Genomic DNA, 22,033 nt, shown 5'->3' with positions numbered 1-22,033 from the left:
TATAGCAATCATCACCCCCTTGAAGACTTCGAAAAGATGTTTCTAACATCTTTGCTAATAATCATACCAACCCATGCCAGGGGCCGCCATGAGGATCCTTGAGACAACAACTTGTGCAATGGCTTGTTGAGCCGCCTTGGCTGACTCTCCCAGTCGATTTCCGTTTTCATCGGTGACAGGAATCCCAACTTTGAGTTCTCTGTAGAAGGAAATAAAGGGATGATTTACAAAAGTCCTTGCATGGAGTGGGACCAGGAACAGATGTTTCCTGAGAATATTTGTTTGGGCTGAAAATGGAGGCCAGGTTGCAGCCACTGTATCTGATACAGATGTTTGTCTTCTAGATGAACACTGAGGCATAAAGTACCGTGTTTCCTGAGTGACACAGCTAAATTCAGCTGCAAATGGCCCTAAGGTATAATCTCACCAAAAATAAGCCTTTTCTGGGTCAAATTCAAGGCAGAATGAAAACAATTTGGATAATCTCTGAGGGTCTTAATGGTGCGTGGTTAGTGCATAAAAATCAGGAAGATTCATTCATTCAATCGTATTTATTGAGCGCTTACTGTGTGCAGAGCACTGTACTAAGCGCTTGGGAAGTACAAGTTGGCAGCATATAGAGACGGTCCCTACCCAACAGTGGGCTCACGGTCTAGAAGTCACAGTCTAGATTGACAGTAGGGCCCAAACCCATTAGGTGGAGTTCCTGCAGAGAGTGAATTTTCGACATAAAAGCCTTCTTTGGGTGCCTTGTGACTGGCAGCGAGTCCGTGTGACTGCTGACAACTGTCATGCTGGTGGCCCTGGGGCTTCTTTCCATCCCACCAGAGAGAATGGGCCTTGGAGCATTGCTTGCCACAGTAATACTTAACAAATACCATTAAAAAAAAAAAAAGGGCCACACAGTCTACCACCTTTAAAGCACTTAGATTACAGAAGTCTTTTTCTTTTTCCAGCTGGAGTCCATTTCTGATCTTCACGATCGGAGCCAGTCCGCAGCTGGTTAATCAGGGCTCCTTAGCTTGTCAATCCAGTGGAAAAGTGTACAGCCACAGTTCTCAGAGCAGGGTCACGCACAGGAAATGGCCCGGTAAGTCACACCACATTTACTCTGCTTTTCGTTAGCCGATTCAACATGCCTTTTCCTGTTCTTTCTTCTCCCTTAACTCTTGTCACTTCTAAAAATAGCCCGCACCCTCAGACAGCACTGCAGTAAGACCTTAACCTGCTACTCAGTGCATTGTGAGTCTGGAAAAATTGAAGCCTGCGCACACCTACAAATAGGCCTATCTAGTGTACTCCCGTGGTCTGCGGAGTCAGAAACCCCAGAGGCCTAGTAGGAGGAGGCTTTTCCTGGGGTCTCTGCCAATCCCAGAGGAAGAAGGGATAGGGATGGTCTCTACCTGTTGCCGATTTGTACTTTCCAAGTGCTTAATACAGTGCTCTGCACACAGTAAACGCTCAATAAATACGACAATGAATGAAGTGCACAGGAAGCGAAAAGGATCCAATGTACAAAAGCCTCAATCCATAGACATTAGATGTGCCCAGAGTTTTGCCCAGAGTTTTCAGCCTCTTGGGCGGAATTTAAAATTTGGCAAAAATGTAAAAGTCTGAATTAAACATCTTTTCAGATGTTAAACATCTGAAAATTAAAGATGTTTCAAATTAAACATCTTTAAAACAGAACAGCATCTGTTTTAAAGAACACGTTCATGGATAAGGAAAAGGTTAGAGTTCCTATTGGCCACTATAGTCTTACCTTTGCCTCATTAATGGGATGTTAATGCAATTAGCAGCAGCTACGGCAGCAAAAGGAACAAAACGTCCTAGGAGAGGTGAGACATGCTAAAAAAGAAAGAATTAGCAAAATATTTCATTACCATCGAAATTACAAATGCAAGGGATTTTTTAATATGACAAACAAATCCAGAGTCAAATGATGCTACAGGGTTCTGAACACAAAAGCCATTCAAAGGGCTGTTGACTGGGTAGCGTCTTCTGGAATAAAATGGGAGTTCAGTTTTCAGGACAACTGAAGAGACAGGCTCAGTGAGAATATATGTTGCCAACTTGTACTTCCCAAGCGCTTAGTCCAGTGCTCTGCACACAGTAAGCGCTCAATAAATATGATTGATTGATTGACTGATTGAATGAAATGCAACTACTGTCAAGCAATGGCTGGCTGGAGGGGAATTAGGAGAAAGAAGGGATGGTAGCAGTAGTAACACCTTTGAGCACCTAATGGGCACGATGCATTACAAAGAGAAACAAGAGACAAGTCCCTATCCCTCAGTGACCTTACACTCTGATTAGTGAGACAGATATAAAATTATTTCCAAGTAGGGAAATCAGGGTGAATAAGATTGGGGCCTAGTGACTAAAGCAGGGGCCTGGACTTCAGAGGACCAGAAGCAGCGTGGTTCAGTGGAGAGGGCCTGGGTCATGGGTTCTAATCCCGGCTCTGCCACTTGTCAGCTGTGTGACTTTGGGCAAGTCGCTTCACTTCTCTGTGCCTCAGTTCCCTCATCTGTAAAATGGGGGTGAAGACTGTTAGCCCCACATGGGACAACCTGATCACCTTGTATCCTCCCCAGCGCTTACAACAGTGCTTTGCACATAGTAAGCACTTAACAAATGCCATCATTATTATTAGAGAAGCAGCGTGGCTCAGTGGAAAGAGCCTGGGCTTGGGAGTCAGAGGTCGTGGGTTCAAATCCCGGCTCCGCCCCTTGTCAGCTGTGTGACTTTGGGCAAGTCGCTTCACTTCTCTGTGCCTCAGTTCCCTCATCTGTAAAATGGGGGTGAAGACTGTTAGCCCCACATGGGACAACCTGATCACCTTGCATCCTCCCCAGCACTTACAACGGTTCTTTGCACAGAGTAAGCGCTTAACAAACGCCGTCATTATTATTATCTGACCCCAGCTCTGCCACTTGCCTGCTCTGTGACTTTGGGCAAGTCACAACTTCTCTATGCTTCAATTACTTCATCTGTAAAATGGGGATTAAGGCAGTGAGCTCCACAGGTTGGACTGTGTCCAACCTGAATAGCTAGAATCTACCTCAGCACTCAGAGAAGAAGTAACTGACTCTACAGAGAAAGGGAAATATACATACATAAGCGCTAGAGGTGGGCTCCTGGCTGATATGACTCAGGAGGAGGTGGGATTTTAGGAGGACTTTGAAAATGGGGAGAGCTCTGGTGTGCGGGATTTGCGAGGGGAGGTCTAGGGAACAGCTTGGACTAGAGGTCGCGGACAGCAAAGGTCGCAGACGCGTGGTACAGTTACAAGGTGAGTTTGGGAGGAATGAAGAGACTGAGCTGGGGAGTAGCACATGGAGAGAGCCGATATGGAAGATGAAGAGAATCGGTGGAGAACCTTGAAGCCGACAGAAAGGAGTTTTTCTTTGATGCGGAGACGGATGTGCAGTCAGTCCAAGTTTGAGGAGTGAAGAGGTGTGTATTAAGTCATGCCTTAAGAAGATAATCACCACAGCAGTGGACGGGGCAGAGGCTGGGCGAGAGGCTGAAGATAGGAAGGAGGCCGATACAACAGCCTAGCTGCAATGTGACAAGGGCTTCGAACAGAGTGGTAGCATTTTGGATGGAAAGGAACAGATGGATCTGGGAAATGCTGCGGAGGTAGAACCAGTGGGGGTTAGCGATTTAGGGGTATGAAGTAAGTGCAATATAGAGAACAGGATGAAAAGGGAAAGGAATCCCTAAGACGACTGTGTGGGAGAAGCGTTAAGAGAATGAGCCAAGCAGCTGATGTCAGCCGGGGTAGCCAGGAGTAGGAAAGGAAGGGGGGAGAATCACAAGACCCAAAAATTCAAAAAAATAGAAGAGATTTGGGGACATCCTCTAGTCCAACCACCTTGCTTTCAGGTAAACAAACGATGAATTATTTTAATTCGTCTTTTTGCTGTTTCAATCAATAGTATTTTGAATGTCTAGAGGGATCGTCTTCCAGAAAATGGAGTACACAATAGGACTTTGGGAGGAGCTCCTGATTTAAGCTGTTCTCTATGGCCATAGAGGACTGAACAAGAAGCAGTGTGTTCAAATGGAAAATACAAGCGTCAGGGAGTCAAGAATCCCGAGTTCTAAATCCAACTGCCACTGGCTTGTTGTGTGACCTCAAATGAGTTGCTTATCCTCTCTGAACCTCAGTTTCAACATCTGTAAAATAGGGATAATACTTATTAGACTGTGAGCCCGTTGTTGGGTAGGGACCGTGTTTATATGCTGCCAACCTGTACTTCCCAAGCGCTTAGTACAGTGCTCTGCACCCAGTAAGCACTCAATAAATACGATTGAATGAATGAATCTTATCCTACCTCATTTTTTATTGGAAAAATAAAAGTGCTATACAAGTTTATGATGTTATTATAGAGGAGCAGCATGGCCTAGTGGAAAGAGCACAGGCTTGGGAGTCAGAGGACATAGTTTGTAACCTTGGCTCTGCCACTTGCCTGCTCGCTGACCTTGGGCACGTCACTTCACTTCTCTGTGCCTCAGTTTCCTCACACGCAAAATGGGGATTCGGTCCCCATATTTCTTCCTACTTAAGACTGTGATCCCCATGTGGGACAGGGACTGCATCCAAACTTATTAACTTAGACCGGTGCTGGACATACAGTAAGCACTTAGGAAGTCCACATAAGAAGGAAATTTCAGTCCAAACAGAATAGATGTTTAGAAACCAAGAATAAATCACTGATAAAAATCCTGAAGTATGATTCCAAGGGAGGCTGCAGGGTCTTCACCTGGGGATTTTTAAGAAAACAACATTCAACTATACTGCCCGGAGTTTGGACCAGAGGACATCTTGAGACCCCTTCTATTTTCACCTAAAAAACAAAAAGTGTAGTACCTTAGTTAGTGCATTAAGTCCCAGAGCAGTTGCTACAGCACCTGTAGTAGCAGAAACATAGGCTGTTCCCAGTTGACTAGAGAGATGGAAAGAAATGAAGAAAAGAAAAAAGTTTGAAAATGCATTATGTTGACAGAGATGGCAAATACCTCCTACACTATTTTCAAACTGGGGGGAGAAATCAAGAAGAGATCCAACATGGCTTGAAAGTCACCTTCACAGCCCATTACTCACGGCCACACTAAGCACAGCAAGAAAGCCTGTAAAAGCTACAGGAGATGGTGATTCATCTTGAAGGGAAAGGTCTGAACTGTTCAAAAAGTGCCCAGTGGGCAAAACCGAAAGCACACCACATATGCTTCTCAACTTCTTACCCCGTCCTGAAAACTCCCGTCTCCGAGACTATTTGTGACGTAGAAACCAAAGTGAAACTACTAAACGGGCAAGAATCCAGGGTCCCATGGAGGTGACTTTCCCCTATTTTGAAAGGCGTTTGTGTCCAGCTCTGAGCTGGGGAGATATGGTAAGTACCGCCAATGAGAGGCTTTGACAGCACTTATTTCTTGCGCTTCAATTGATAGCTAATGCTGTAATAAAAATTCAAGCCTTGAAGAGATTTGGGGTACCACTGTATCCCCCTTCTTCCTCATTCCTGCCAGCCCAACTGCTTTGGCCTCTTTCTTCCACTTCCAAAGCGCTTAGTACAGTGCTCTGCACATAGTAAGTGCTCAATAAATACGATTGATTGATTCCAAACCAGTGCGGCCTCCCTCCCCTGCTGCTCCGGCAAACCTTATCTTCGTGCCCCCGACCTCAATCCCAGCAACTGGGCCCTCATGGCGGCCCCAACCACTCACCAGCTCGGCTTGTCTGCCCTGTCTCAGCTTTCTCTCCCCTCTCATGAGCCATCCGTTGTCTGCCTCCCACTCTTTCCTCTGTTTGCTTTCCCTCCCACTGTGTTTTTCAATATCTGCCTACACAGGGCCAGTACACCCCAATTATGATATATAGCAAGGGCTGAATAAATTTAACATGCTTATTTTCCCTGTCAACAGACTGAAGAACCAGGCTATTAACTCCCTGAGAGCAAGGGACAGGCCCAATTCATTTCTATAACTTCTCAGACACTCAAAGCTCTTTGCACAAATGGGACACTCGCTTGATTGAATGACTGAGTCCGCGGGGTGGAGAAATGGTGTTGTAAATACAAAGCCCAGTTTTGTTTGAGCATCAAACTTTTGTTTCACACAACCACCAACAGGCATTGTGATGCCTCAAAATATGTGTGGGCAAATCAAGCTCACTGTTTATGAAACAAACTTGGAATAGCTAGCTGCTTTTACCAGTCTAGACAGCTATTTAGATACACTTAAAAAAAAATAAAAACTTTCACTTTTGTTGTTTGCCATTTAGCAGACCTAAAAGACCTTTCTTTTCTTCAGAAAAGAATCACCCTGCCATCATTTCATCTAGTTTTCCACAGAAAAACTGTGGATTGACCCACACACTTTGGGGCTAGGAGAACTGGACAAACTAGTTTCAAAGGTTTTTCTGCCAATGCCTAGGTTTTCCTGCCCTGCTTTGTGTACCACTTTGCCACAAGAAAAATAAAAGTTGAACAGGAGGTTCTCCATGAACCAATATAAGCCTTCACCTCCTGATCAGCTATGCAAGCCCTAACCAGAAAAAAAAAAAAAATTCCTAGAGGAAATCGATTGTATTTAGTGTTTATAACATGGCACAGCACTGTACTGAAGCCTTGGGAAAGAACGATACAATAGAGTTGGTAGATAGGCTCCATGCTCCCGAGGAACTTTTATAGTAGATTGGGGGAAGCAGAATCATTCATTCCATCATATTTATTGAATACTTACTATGTGCAGAGCACTGAACTAAGCGCTTGGGGAGAACAGACATTCCCTGTGCATAACGCATTAAAGTAGGGTACAAATTGGAAAAAGGATCAAAAGGGAAAGAGAACACACCCACTCACAATATGGGACGTTTCCACATCCCTAAGGAGGGGGCACATAATAGAAGCAAGCATCTTGAAAATAAATCAAAGAACCACCGTGAAAACAGTCCTGCCTTGATTGCTACAGCACAACTTCAGGAATGTTCAGCTACCTAATAACAATTTTAAAGGCAGCTAAAAGAGGTCATCTACTGTTCACAATATACAAGGCAGATTTACTAATAATAATGATGGCATTTGTTAAGCGCTTACTATGTGCCAAGCACTGTTCTAAGCGGTGGGGTAGATAAAGGTATCAGGTTGTCCCAGGTGGGGCTCACAGTTTTCATCCCCATTTTACAGAAGAGGTAACAGGCCCAGAGAAGTGAAGTTGACTTGCCCAAGGTCACACGGCTGACAAGTGGCGGAACCGGGGTTAGAACCCACAACCTCCGACTCCCAAGCTGGGGCTCTTGCCACTAAGCCATGTTGCTTCTCTATCTCTGATAGCATTTATTCAATCGTATTTACCGAGCGCACAGCACTGTACTAAGCTCTTAAGAAAATACAACAATAAACAATATTCCCTGCCCACAACGAGCAGAACAAACATAGAATGTAAACTGCAAATTACTAGAGTTTTTAAATTATTGATCTTTAATGTCAAAACAGGAGGGATTGAGTCTGTATAAGAACGCCTACAGATTGAATTCTCAAGAAACACAACACAGACTGCAGTGAAAGCAAGACTGGTCATTTTCCAGGCAACGCTGCCGCTGATTAGACCACCTTACCTCACAGTGAGAGGGGCATCTCCACTCCTGTTTGTGTAATTCACAACAGCATTGAAGGACTGATTAACCCACTGCCAGAAAACCACTGCCGGAGTCGTTCTAGTGAGAAAAACATAAAATTGACAGTGTAACATTAGAAGTACGGGCAGTTCAGGGTTCTTTAAGGAAAGGGAAGTAAAAGAAAAAGATCTTCTAGACTGTGAGCCCGCTGTTGGGTAGGGACTGTCTCTATGTGTTGCCGACTTGTACTTCCCAAGCGCTTAGTACAGTGCTCTGCACACAGTAAGCGCTCAATAAATACGATTGATTGATTGATCGAAAATGATAGACAATTGTCCTCTGACTCCAAAGCCCGGGCTCTTTCCACTGAGCCACGCTGCTTCTCTAAAGTCTCAAGCTTCTCAAACCTAAATGAAAGTATAAAATTATGGCTTTGAAGAAAATAGTAATTAAATTTAATTCATTCATTTATTTATTCAATTGCATTTATTGAGCACTTACTGTGTGCAGAGCACTGTACTAAGCGCTTGGGAAGTACAAGTTGGCAACATATAGAGACGGACCCTACCCAACAATGGGCTCACAGTCTGGAAGGGGAAGACAGACAACAAAACAAAACAGGTAGATAAGTCGTCAAAACAAACAGAATTAAAGCTAAATGCACATCATTAACAAAATAAATAGAAATCATCTATACCTCCCCACCTGCTTTGACGGCAGCCACTAGTACAAACTTATTTGATGGAAAAAAATGATATGCAATGGAGACAAAACTTACCTATAAAAAGTCATCATACAGCCTGTGATGGTCATGTTCATTGGAACCTGAGCTGACATTCTTCCTATCAAAATCATCTTTTCACCAGTATCAGGGTGGAAGGCTGAATCGTAGACATACTTTGCTTTCCATAGCTCATTTTCAGTAAGTCCATGGGGTACAATTCCTTGTCTACAATAAACAGCAAACTTAGCACAGAGGCTGAAGCAATCATGAATACAACACTCTGCCTGTGGTCTCAGGATCAAAAGGTTATATTTTGAAAACTTCACTTAAAAAGACTTCCATGCTGTGGAGGTCAAAAGTTTACTTGACTAAGGTTCATATCATATCATCATCATCATCATCATCAATGGTACTGGAGTGCTCACTATGTGCAGAGTACTGTACTGAACGCTTGGGAGAATATGATACAGAGCTAGCAGACACATTCCCTGCCCACATGGTCCTAATATTTTATTGATGATCAACACACTAATCCACACATTTTCTTCGTACCGAACTCTCACCAATTTCCATTGCCATACAGCATCCTAGCAACAAAATAAAGAAGCAAAAGCAACAAAGACAATGTTAAATAAAATAAAAGCAACAAGGAGCCGGTGGCTGACTGCAATACACGCTATCAATGGACATGTTAGATTAATGTTTCGATGCAAGCTACGGCAAATTTGGTAGATAAAAGAATTAGATGGTCCAGGTGGACTGGACAAGTGGACAAGTGATTTGCTAGAGTTCTTTTCAAAATCTGCAATTCTCTGGTTATAAAATTACATAAGTCACTGTCGATACCGGAGTCCATACCTGTAGTCATGCACTACTTGTCTTGCCTTTTCTAGCTGCTCATTCGTTAGAAGAATATTCCTGGGGTCAGTGACAGTAAAAAAATGATTGGCTCTTCCGGTAAAGGTGCTCTGATCCCACCGGGGTTCCTTTATATTAATGTTTAGAGGTATTTCCGCTGACATCTTCGTGGGGCTGCACGAACGGAATGAAATAGATGGTTTGAAATCATTCCCAAGCATATTCCCAAATAATAATAATGATAATGATGGCATTTGTTAAGCGCTTACGATGTGCAAAGCACTGTTCTAAGCGCTGATGAGACGTGATGTGCCCTTAGGGTTTTTAGAAAGCACTTTTCCGTAAGTGGTGTGACTTTGCCTGGTATAGGACAACACTGTGACTATACTCTAGTGCCTGTTCAATAAATGTTGCTGATGACAGGTTGCTTTGTACTAATTTTTTATGGTATTTGTTAAGTGCTTACTCTGTGCCAGGCACCGTACTAAGCACTAGCCTGGCTCAGGGGAAAGAGCCCGGGCTTTGGAATCAGAGGTCATGGGTTCAAATCCCAGCTCCGCCAATTGTCAGCTGTGCGACTTTGGACAAGTCACTTAACTTCTCTGGGCCCTAGTTCCCTCATCTGTAAAATGGGGATTAAGACTGTGAGCCCCCCGTGGGACAATCTGATCACCTTGTAACCTCCCCAGCGCTTAGAACGGTGCTTTGCACATAGTAAGCGCTTAAGAAATACCATTATTATTATTACAAGATAATCAGGTTGGACCCAGCCCATATCCCACATGGAGCTCACAGTCTTAATCCCCATTTTTACAGATGAGGGAACTGAGGCACAGAGAAGCTAAGTGACTTGCCCAAGGTCACACAGCAGAAAAGCGGCAGATTTGGGATTAGAACCCAGATCCTTCTCACCCTCAGGCCAGTGCTCTATCCACTCAGCCACGCTGCTTCTCACTCTCAAACTGTACACTGAAATGACAAGGCTAAAACGTAAGTGATAAAACCAACAGGGCTCTGCACCCGGCCAGAGCTCAGTAATGCTGTTGTTGCTTCTGATCCTTCTGAAGAATCAATCATGAAATAACGGGCCATTTAATCTGTTCCTGGCGATCACTAACAGGAGGCAAAATATGCCAGGATCTGAAAAGGAGGGTGCTCGCTTAAATTTGAAAATACAAAGATATTTCCTCTCTAGGAGGGTAGAGTTTGATCCGTTGGTAGACACAATAACTCTATGACATTAGGACACACCTTCCCACACTCATCTCAAGCCCAGGGAGCACAAGGGAAGACTTGGCTTTTACAAGACTCCTGTTCTTTGTGGGGCTCTAAACTGTTGCCTCTAAACTGTAAGCTCATTGTGGGCAAGGAATGGGTCTGTTATATATTATATCATACTCTCCCAAGTTGTTAGTACAGTGCTTTAACACAGTAAGCACGCAATAAATACGACTGACTGGCAAAGGGTCTTCAACTCATGCTCAAATAAAAAAAAAAAACAGTGGCATCACCTTGGATTGTCTTTTTATTATAAGCTATGCAATAGTGGACAATTACTCTGAAGTCCACAAACCAGATATGAAGCTCCTTTGACTTTCTTTAGCAAACACTGACAGCAGGAATCACGTCTACTAATACTAAATAATTATGGTATTTATGAAGCGCTTAGTACAGTGCTCTGCACACAGTAAGCACTCAATAAATACGATTGAATGAATGAATGAATGAATGAAAGGTGTCCCATGTGGGGCTCACGGTCTTAATCCCCATTTTACAGATGAGGGAACTGACGCACAGAGAAGTTAAATGACTTGCCCAAGGTCATACAGCAGACAAGTGGCTCGCCCTACTGTACTCTTCCAAGCATTTAGTACAGTGCTTGGCACACAGCAAACCGTAAGCTCTTTGGGGGCAGGAATCATCTATTGCATCTGTTCAGTGCTTTGCATACAGTAAGCACTCAGAAATACTCTTGATAGAAAAACTACACTTGACTGAAAAACTAAGTGACACCATTTAGTTTTTGCATGAAAAGTCTTATATATCACAACTTTTGCAGTAATCTAAAAACGTTCCTATGAAGTAGGACTAGAAGAGAAAAAAAAAATCAACGGCCATAATTTAGTAAAAATGGAAAGCAGTCAGGCTTCTCCAAGTTTACATTGCATTTCGGTTAGAACAGGAAAGCAGCCTGCACACTCACCAGGCAAAACACTAAGCCAAAAAGCGTCCAAAATCCGTAAACAGTATTTTATTTTGATCTTCCCAAGTTCTGTCGAAAAAACAAGAACACCAAGAGTTATATATTTTAGAACTGTTGGGGAAAAAAATTCCAACATTCGGCAAAATTTGTTTCGCTCCTAAATTCTCAAATACTTTGCATTTAATGCCCACACACACACAGAAGGGAGGTGGAGGAAGTGAGGGAGGGGCACGGAGATGAAATGGTGGAGGATAAACGAAGCAGGGTACGTGATCTCAGTTTTTGATTCTCTTCCATTATTTAGACTAACTCCACAACCATTTTTAAAGACTTCATTTTCCACCAATTCTCCTCCCACCATTGTTATGTTTCCTACTTAGAGGAGCTATTTTGCTTGTTTTTAAATTGTTGAATCACCTCTTTTTCCCTTTCTAAAAAAATGGTGAAACTGACGTTCCCTCTTCCCCTGGGGTGTCCACGAACGCCTACTTCCATAAGCAAAGATGTTGGGAGAAGAACATTTGCTGAAGGAACCTTTTCATGTCAACCTATCCATCAGATCTGAATGCTAATTCCTGTATATTGGTGGCTGCCTCCAGAGCGCTCCATTTGAAAGAAAAATGGAAGATTAACATGCCCTTTGGCCTCATAAATATACTACGACATGACCCCGTGGCCAAGTGTCACTGACCAAAACTGTACTGATGGGAAGGATCCTATCCTAATTGTAGGATGGTTGTTTGTATCTGGCATAGATGAGGGCCTGCTCTCTTTTTGACTAAAACATACACAAAACGAGCAGTGACAGTCCGTCTTTTTGGAATCACAAAAAAGTTTAGTATCTTAAGATCACCATACAGTTTCACTGACCTCAGTGGAGAAAACTAATACTAATAATAATAATAATAATGATGGCATTTATGAAGCGCTTACTACGTGCAAAATTACTGACCTTCTTACCAGCATTTAGTAAGTGATTCAGACTCTGTCCTGCCATAAAGAAAGGAAAATACACCTCAACCCTGAGCCCTTAGCCATCATTGAGAAAAATGGAATTGCTGGAACTTTAGGGCTGGCAGTTTGTGATGGGCCATCAACGAAATTTCACCATGGCAGCAGAATGTAGAAGCACCTCTACATTTTTCAATTAAATCATGAAAACCCAGGTTTAGGAGGAGAGAAAGAGCGAGCAAAACTAGCGCAGAGTGACTGTAATTGTACTCTGGCAATGATCATATGAAACTGTGTAACAAAATGCTTAATGATCTAAAGCTGAAGGTCATATAATGGATAACACTATCAGTGACATGGTTTCATTTTTAAGTAACTAGAATCCAAGAGCTAAACACTTAATGAGTTGGCCAAAATGGCAATATATTGGGAAGAGGGTCAGGCTTTAGAACAAACCTGTAAACATATGAATCGATAGGATCGTTCCAGCTCTCAGGATGTAAACTGACCAATTTTCTACTTTAATTTTTTAAAGAAAACACCTGAGTTTTCTTCAGACAGTATTCTCAAGTCATCCAAAATGCAAGCAATTCAATAAACCAAACGACTTAAATACTGAATTACCACTTTATTTAGATCCTTTGAGTTGTTGGTACCCCCAAACCCATTCAAAATGGTTAATTACGAACATGGTTCCTCCTCCCTCATCCCAGCTCCCATCTCCCAGTTGACAACCTCGAGATGGAGGTTTAGCTATGGCAATATTTTTCCACAACTTTACTCCATTTCCCACTGGCCTGATGAGAGACCCAGGCACATCATGACTGTCTGCAAGTTGCTTAATACTATATACTCCCTCACTGAAAAAAAGGAAAAGCTTCAATAATTCAAAGTGAAATATTCCTATGAAAAGAAGGATATCCTGCTCTTACTGCTAAAATAAAAATATTACCTTGGTTTGGCAATAATTCCAGCCAACAATTATGTACACCATTAGCCTACCAACAGCATTTAAAAAGTGTTTTGACTCTGAGATCAGAATCTGAACGCTAAAATTTCCCAGAAGACTTGGTGGATCTGGAATGGGTCCATTTGGTATGGATTTATTCCATTTTTATTTTCTTTTGCATCACCACAGAGTTTATTCTCCTAGATTCACAAATCTTGATGTGAAAGGTTGATGATTAATGGATGCCCTCCGCAATTACATTATGATGTGCTTACCCTCTGCCAAGCACAGAATTTCAACGGAGTTAAAAGTCTACTTGCAATCTGAGGAGGAGCAACAACAGATACCTAAACTGTTCATAATTCGAATAGTCCCTTCAGGTCAACAATGGTTAAAGAGCACAGTACTTTCCACCTCAGCTCCAAAATTGTAGCAGCTTTACATTACTCTTTAAATGAATGGGAACAACTACAATTAAGAATGCCTCTCTCCTTCCCTCAATAAAGTGTTAATAAGCGGTTTTTTGAGAAATACAGAGAGTCAAATAATCACATGGACCATTACTGATTAAATATGCTTTAACTTTCCAAGTGAAAGTACGACTAAGGAGCGATGGAACACTAAAGCACCCATGACAAGGTCAAATACACAAAACAAAGCACTTAGTACAGTGCTCTGCACACAGTAAACGCTCAATACGACTGAATAATAATAATAATAATAATGATGGCATTTGTTAAGCGCTTACTATGTGCAAAGCACTGTTCTAAGCGCTGAATGAAAACAAAGACACAAATCAGTAGGGTGCTGTGGCTACAGGAGGTGATTTTGGGTCCCACATTCATTCATTTGTATTTATTGAGCGCTTACTGTGTGCAGAGCACTGTACTAAGCGCATGGGAAGTACAAGTCAGCAACATGTAGAGACGGTCCCTACCCAACAACAGGCTCACGGTCTACAAGGGGGAGAAAGAGCACGGGCTTTGGAGTCAGAGGTCATGGGTTCAAATCCCAGCTCTGCCAATTGTCAGCTGTGTGACTTTGGGCAAGTCACTTCACTTCTCTGTGCCTCAGTTACCTCATCTGTAAAATCGGGATGGAGACCGTGAGCCCCCCGTGGGACAACCTGGTCACCTTGCATCCCCCCCAGCGCTTAGAACAGTGCTTTGCACAGTCAGCGCTTAATAAATGCCATCACTATTATTACTAAACCTTTAGCCACAGCAGTTGCTATAGCAACCACCAGTCTTCACGAGGTTTTGGAGGCCTCATGCTGCAGGAATTGTTCTGTTTCCCACCGGGACGGCAGAAGGTAGGATGGGATGGAGGCTCCACGATATCTTGGAAGAAAGTTCCGGTCGGGATCCCCAGGGAGACAACGAGGGGAGCAGGGGCTCCGGGTGGCACAGAGGGAAGCCAGCAGGGTTCCCGGTGGATTTGCTCAGTGGCACCTTAAATCCCGCTGGCACGCGGAGGCTATCGGGAGCCGCGGCCCGGGGTGGTGTGGAGGAAAAGCAGCCGAGGTCCTGATGGAGTCTCTCCAATCTTGCTTACATTCCCGAGTCCAAGCCAGGGTAGAGCATAGTCCATAGTGGGTTTGAGGACTGCCCACCCCACTCCCCTTAGGAGGACGGGGGCTACCTAGGAACCGGAGCTCTAATGAGACTCCGAACCCTCCCTTACATACTTATTCTATTTATTTTATTTTGTTAATATGTTTTGTTTTGTTCTCTGTCTCCCCCTTCTAGACCGTGAGCCCACTGTCATCTTACCTCCTTCCCTTCCCCACAGCACCTGTATATATGTATATATGTTTGTACATATTTATTACTGTATTTATTTATTTTACTTGTACATATCTATTCTATTTATTTTATTTTGTTAGTATGTTTGGTTTTGTTCTCTGTCTCCCCGTTTTAGACTGTGAGCCCACTGTTGGGTAGGGACTGTCTCTATGTGTTGCCAATTTGTACTTCCCAAGCGCTTAGTACAGTGCTCTGCACATAGTAAGCGCTCAATAAATATGATTGATGATGATGATGTTGGGTAGGGACCGTCTCTATGTGTTGCCAACTTGGACTTCCCAAACGCTTAGTAATAATACTAATAATGTTGGTATTTGTTAAGCGCTTACTATGTGCAAAGCACTGTTCTAAGCACTGGGGGGAATACAAGGAGATGAGGTTGTCCCATGTGGGGCTCACAGTCTTAATCCCCATTTTACAGATGAGGGAACTGAGGCACAGAGAAGTGACTTGCCCAAGGTCACACAGCAGACATGTGGGGGAGGCGGGACTCGAACCCATGACCTGTGACTCCCAAGCCCGCGCTCTTTCCACTGAGCCACGCTGCTTCTTAGTACAGTGCTCTGCACACAGTAAGCGCTCAATAAATACGGCTGATTGATTCCCTTGTCTCCCTGCCAACCGCTTTCCCCATCGTGTTCCTCTAGTTGCATCTGTGTGTGCCCCCCTATAATTCTTCCCCAGCCCCAAGTTCCGTGCTCAAAATAAAAACTTGGCACCCCCTGATTCACGGAGATGCGGTAAAATGAAAATGAGTGTGGTCTATCAACCAAATGCCTAACTACCACATAGTTTTATTTCCATAGAAACCGATTACCTCCAGCATCCAGAGTTAGCATTCCTGAGTTATCTGAATGGCTGCGCTTTAGAGCAGCAATCTGCTGGAAGATTTCACTGGACTCGGCCTGTAGAGCCTTATTGTAGCTGGAGTTTCATTGTGGTTGTATATATGTTTGTACACATTTATTACTCTATTTATTTATTTTACTGTACATATCAATTCTATTTATTTTATTTTGTTAGTATGTTTGGCTTTGTTCTGTCTTCCCCCTTTTAGACTGTGAGCCCACTGTTGGGTAGGGACCGTCTCTGTTGCCAGCTTGGACTTCCCAAGCGCTTAGTACAGTGCTCTGCACACAGTAAGTGCTCAATAAATACGACTGATTGATTGATTGATTACTCTATTTATTTTACTTGTACATATCGATTCTATTTATTTTATTTTGTTAGCATGTTTGGTTTTGTTCTCTGTCTCCCCCTTTTAGACTGTGAGCCCACTGCTGGGTAGGGACTGTCTCTCTATGTTGCCAGCTTGTACTTCCCAAGCGCTTAGTACAGTGCTCTGCACACAGTAAGCGCTCAATAAATACGATTGAATGAATGAATGAATGGTTTTTGTTCCAGATGGGAGGAAGGAGAGGTTGGCTTGGGGAGAGCCTTTGGATGCAAACCATGGAGAGTCAGCGTGGCCTAGTGGAAGAACAGGGGCTTCCAATTCTGGCTCTGCCACTTAACTGCTGTGTGATTTGGGGCAAGTCACTTCACTTCTCTGGGCCTCCATTTCCTCATCTGTAAAATGGGGATTAAGACTGTGAGCCCCCCGTGGGACAGGGTCACGATTTGCTTGCATCGTTCCTTCACCAAATCGTATTTACTGAGAGCTTACTGTGTGCAGGGTACTGTAGCATACAAAAATAGAGACATTCCCTGCCCACAACGAGCTTACAGTCTAGCAACTAGTACACTGCCTGGCACAAAGTAAGCCTTAAATACCGCAATTATTATTATTATTATTCATTCATTCATTCAATCGTATTTATTGAGCGCTTCCTGTGTGCAGAGCACTGTACTAAGCGCTTTGGAAGTACAAGTTGGCAACGTATAGAGATGGACCCTACCCAACAACAGGCTCACAGTCTAGAAGGGGAAGACGGACAACAAAACATGTAGACAAGTCGTCAGAACAAACAGAATTAAAGCGAAATGCACATCATTAACAAAATAAATAGAAATCATCTATACCTCCCCAACTGCTTTGACGGCAGCCACTAGTACAAACTTATTTGATGGAAACAAATGATATTCACATGGACAGTAGGGAAGGGTGCTATCTTATTTGGGGCAGGAGGAAGGTTGGGTCACCCAGGTCAGGAGGCAGAAGCCCACCCTCGTTTCCCACCCTAGCCCCTGCTCCACCCCCAGCCTCCACCGTTAAAAAAAAATCATTCATTCAATCATATTTATTGAGCACTTACTTTGTGCAGAGCATTCATTCATTCACTCAATCGTATTTATTGAGCGCTTACTGTGTGCAGAGCATTGTACTAAGCACTTGGAAAGTACAATTCAGCAATAAAGAGCAATTCCCTGCCCACACCAGGCTTACAGTAAAGGGGGAAGACTGACATCAAAACAAAACAGGGGCCAATATAAATAGAATTATAGATATATACACTTCAAAAATACCAGAATGGTAATTCCATCCCTGATAAAGTGCTGAAAAATCTAATACCTGGAAGGGGTTCAATATTTTTTAAGTGTCTCCACCGTGGTTGATGCATAAAAAATATGAAGTCCATCCAGTCACAGTGACCCGTGTGTGGGATCCCTGGGGAAAGGCAACCGTCCCTGCCAAGACTGTGTTTTGATGCCAGTTTGGGACTTTGGATTTTCTTTCCTTGCACCCTTCCAAGCTGCCAGACTTTTCATCTCCCTGCCCCGAGGGGCAAGGGTTAGGCGGGTGCAATGAATAGTATCAGGAGGAGCCTGGGTCATTAGTCGCTAGCTTCCTCAGTGCCTAGGACTCCTCGGGCCTTCATGCCAACACTTTGGATTGCGGCGTGGCTCCCAGCCCCCTCATCATCATCAATCGTATTTATTGAGCGCTTACTGTGTGCAGAGCACTGTACTAAGCGCTTGGGAAGTCCAAGTTGGCAACATATAGAGACAGTCCCGACCCAGCAGTGGGCTCACAGTCTAAAACGGGGAGACAGAGAACAAAACCAAACATACTAACAAAATAAAATAAACATTGACAGACCCACAGCCCGTCCTGCTCTGAATCCTGCACCAGGGCGTGGAGATCCAGAGGGAACAGCCCAGTTCGGAGCGGGAATGGAGTGAATTCAGGCAGCTCCAATTTTCTAAAGCCCAGGCCAGCTTCAGCTCCCAGACCTAGAAGACACGTTACTTCTACCCAAACATACTTGGATGGCCAAGCTTCCCCACAACCCAAGTAATAATAATAATAACGGTGGTATTTGTTAAGCACTTACTGTGTGTGGATACAAGCAAATCAGGTTGGACGCAGTTTCTGTTCTACGTGGGGTCACAGTCTCAATCCCCGTTTTGCAGATGAGGTAGCTGAGGCACAGAGAAGTGAAGTGACTTGCCCAGAGTCACACAGCGGACACTTCTCCCCAAACCTGGTTGGGTGGGGAGGGGAGAGAAGGGCAAGATGTGAAGCTGCCCATCGGGGCCCCATTTCTGGCTCCCATCCAGTTCCAAAGAGATGAACAAGCTAACCCTGCCCCAAAAGCTGCAGGGGTGAAGCTAAAGGATTTTCCCCAGGCTACCAATTCCGAGACAGTGATCGTCTCCTTCGCTTCCATGAAGTAGGGCTGCTATATCTCTGGGGACCATAGGGCTGTGGTTCTCAGGATTTATTATTATTATTATTTGTTCAGCACTTGCTTTGCACAAAGCACTATTCTAAATGCTGCGGTAGATACAAGTTACTCAAACTGGACACAGGTCCTGTCCCACATGGAGTTCACAGTCTAAGAGGGCGAACAGGCACTGAATCCCCATTTTACAGTTGAGGAAACTGAGGCACAGTGAACTGACTTGCCTAGGATGATACAGGAAGTAATTGGCAGAGACCGGATTAGAATCCAGGTCCTCCAACTCCCAGGCCCGTGCGTTTTCCACTGGGCAACACTGTTTCTCGGCAGGGTTTTGGAGGCGTGGTCCTAATTTAAAGGCCGTGCCCATCTCAGGAATGTGAGAGGGGAGGAAGAAGGGAAAAGAAAAATAATAGCACCTGGGAGGAATGGGGGACAGTTTTGGGTTAAGGAAAGTTGACAATCTGTGGTAAAGAAAACCCCATTTTTCTCACTTAAGAGTCCAGATGGCATTTGTTTCAATCACACCTAAAGAGCATGCCTGTGTCTAGGGCATGCCCTAACAGCCCAACTGGCAGAAGTGCTCATTGCCAAAGGTTTAAGCGGCAAAAAGTCACTAACCCAAAGTGCAGCGAGTGTGGGTGCCACACTCGATAACAGCTTTTGAAGAAGATGAGGGCACTTTACGGCTGAGGAAATTCAGACATTTTCTAGTCAGGCCAGCTACTTCAGCCCGGTCTTTCCCGATATATGCTGCTTGTCAAAATGGGAGCTGTTGTTGATTGTGGGAGTAACGCCTGCCTCCCAATCTAGAGTGTAAGATCACTGTGGGCCCAAAAGGTGTCTATTTATTGTTATATTCTACTCTTCCAAACGATTAGTATATATACCTGTATATATGTATATATGTTTGTACATATTTTTTTACTCTATTTATTTATTTATTTTATTTGTACATATCTATTCTATTTATTTTATTTTGTTAGTATGTTTGGTTTTGTTCTCTGTCTCGCCCTTTTAGACTGTGAGCCCACTGTTGGGTAGGGACTGTCTCTATATGTTGCCAATTTGTACTTCCCAAGGGCTTAGTACAGTGCTCTGCACATAGTAAGCGCTCAATAAATACGATTGATGATGATGATGATGATGATTAGTACACAGTAAGTGCTCAATAAATGACTGAATGAATGCGTAGCTCTGAACGGCCAAAGGAAGACGTTCCTTTCCTCTTATAAAGGCGGACACTGAGACAACAGCGTTCTGACAAAACCTAGTCGGCAATGCAGAGGGTCACCCTCATGGGATAATCGATCGTAACAGTTGCCCTCCTGTGTTGTCACATAAATAGTGTAGGACAGTCATTCAATGATTCAGCCCAAGTGCAACCTGCTCAGGTACAACTGAAATCAGCAGGGCCATCGTTGAATACAAAGGACACACACACTCTCGAATAAAGGTCAAAGATGCTGGCACAAAGCTTCTTTTTTTTTTAAATAAAGCTAGCTGGCAAAAAAAATTAAATCAAGAAGAGTAACACACAGGGATGAAAAGAAAACTAACTTTCCAGAGAAAGGTCATTTCCAGCTTTAACCACATTCGTTCATTCAATCGTATTTATTGAGCACTGTGTGCAGAGCACTGTAACCACATTCATTCATTCAATCGTATTTATTGAGCGCTTACTGTGTGCAGAGCACCGCACTAAGCGTTTGGGAAGTACAAGTTGGCAACGTATAGAGACGGTCCCTTCCCAAGAGCGGCACATAAAACAGGTAAAATAAAAAAATATCTTTATCATGACCTGCTAAAGACTTTAAACCCTGTCTTACAATAAAGGCTCCTGGACGGTAATTTGCTGAGTACAATGATCTCTAAAAGGCCTATCCTATTTAAGAAGGATGTAATAAGGCAGGCATGCGGTGACGAATCACAGTTAAATTGGACATGATTTTTTAAGTGGACTTCCATGTTCTTACTGCAGTGAGTTCAATATTGCCAACCTGTGAAAGTGGCAAATAAACACAATGGCTAGCAAGTTGCTAAAAGCTATTTGAAGAATGTGCCATAATTCCTGATATTACTTGAACCGCGCTTCGAAGTAACCAGGGCACTACTGCTCAATTTTCCTTTCCCTAAGAGGGAAAGTGGGGGACACCCGCCAGAAATTCGGGATATCCGGCCAAGCTGAGCTCACACCCCTCCGGCTCCGAAAACCCGCAACTAGCCGTCCAGCCACCCCCATCCGGGCCTGGCCAGAGAAGCAAAGCCCCAGGACCTGGGTTTTAATCATCATCAATCGTATTTATTGAGCGCTTACTGTGTGCAGAGCACTGTACTAAGCGCTTGGGAAGTACAAATTGGCAACATATAGAGACGGTCCCTACCCAACAGTGGGCTCGCAGTCTCAAAGAATCCCAATTCTTCCACTCGCCTCCTCTGTGCCTTGCAGCAAATCGCTTGGCTTCTCTGGGCCTCAGTTTCCACAGCTGTAAAATGAGGATTAGATATCAAGCGCTTAGTACATCATCATCATCATCAATCGTATTTATTGAGCGCTTACTATGTGCAGAGCACTGTACTAAGCGCTTGGGAAGTACAAATTGGCAACATCTAGAGACAGTCCCTACCCAACAGTGGGCTCACAGTCTAAAAGGGGGAGACAGAGAACAAAACCAAACATACTAACAAAATAAAATAAATAGAACAGATATGTACAAGCAAAATAAATAGAGTAATAAATATGTACAAACATATATACAGGTGTTGTAGTACAGTGCTCTGCACACAGTAAGCGCTCAATAAATACGACTGAATGAATACCCACTGGGCTGGGGGCATGTCTATTACTCTGGTATAGTGTACTCTCCCAAATACTTGGTACAGTAAGTGCTCAATAAATACAAACGGCCGATGGTGCTCCCTCCCGCTTCACCTGTGACTCCAACCAACTCTGTGATCAATCAATCGTATTTATTGAGCGCTTACTGTGTGCAGAGCACTGTACTAAGCGCTTGGGAAGTCCAAGTTGGCAACATATAGAGACGGTCCCTACCCAACAGAGGGTTCACAGTCTAGAAGATATTGTAATAATAGTAACTGTGGCATTTGTTAAGTGCTTCCTATGGGCCGGGCACTGCACTAAGGGCTGGGGTGGATACAAGCAAATCAGGTTGGACTGTTTTAATCCCCATTTTACAGATGAAGTAAAGGAGGCACAGAGAAGTTAAGTGACTTCCCCGAGGTCACAGAGCAGACTCTATTTATTGTACTTGTCCATATTTACTATTCTATTT

The 22,033-nt window shown here is 43.7% G+C and overlaps 1 protein-coding gene across 7 annotated transcripts in view; it reads right to left on the bottom strand.

The window, feature by feature from the left end:
* The window catches only part of SFXN1 (sideroflexin 1), a 35,412-nt gene that overhangs the window by 10,865 nt on the left and 2,514 nt on the right, over window positions 1–22,033 (bottom strand). For 3 of the 7 annotated variants that reach the window (XR_005457355.1, XM_038772820.1, XM_038772814.1), the window contains exons 2-9: window positions 21,125–21,226; window positions 11,413–11,481; window positions 9,210–9,383; window positions 8,406–8,576; window positions 7,628–7,726; window positions 4,880–4,955; window positions 1,763–1,848; window positions 72–199 (exon numbers count right to left, since the gene is read on the bottom strand). Coding sequence is in view for 6 of the 7 variants with exons in the window: in XM_038772820.1 (XP_038628748.1) it covers window positions 72–199; window positions 1,763–1,848; window positions 4,880–4,955; window positions 7,628–7,726; window positions 8,406–8,576; window positions 9,210–9,373 (724 nt within the window). In the remaining variant the exon portion in view is untranslated. Of the gene's footprint in view, window positions 1–71; window positions 200–1,762; window positions 1,849–4,879; window positions 4,956–7,627; window positions 7,727–8,405; window positions 8,577–9,209; window positions 9,384–11,412; window positions 11,482–18,157; window positions 18,226–18,392; window positions 18,427–21,124; window positions 21,227–21,367; window positions 21,381–22,033 lie in introns of those variants that run through there. The other 4 variants (XM_038772815.1, XM_038772817.1, XM_038772819.1 and 1 more) reach the window with 4 other exon arrangements.

The sequence above is a fragment of the Tachyglossus aculeatus genome, chromosome X1, assembly GCF_015852505.1.
Source record: "Tachyglossus aculeatus isolate mTacAcu1 chromosome X1, mTacAcu1.pri, whole genome shotgun sequence".
NCBI classification, from domain to species: Eukaryota; Metazoa; Chordata; class Mammalia; order Monotremata; family Tachyglossidae; genus Tachyglossus; species Tachyglossus aculeatus.
The sequence above is the reverse complement of the archived record's forward strand: the minus strand, read 5'-3'. Positions and strand labels throughout refer to the sequence as shown.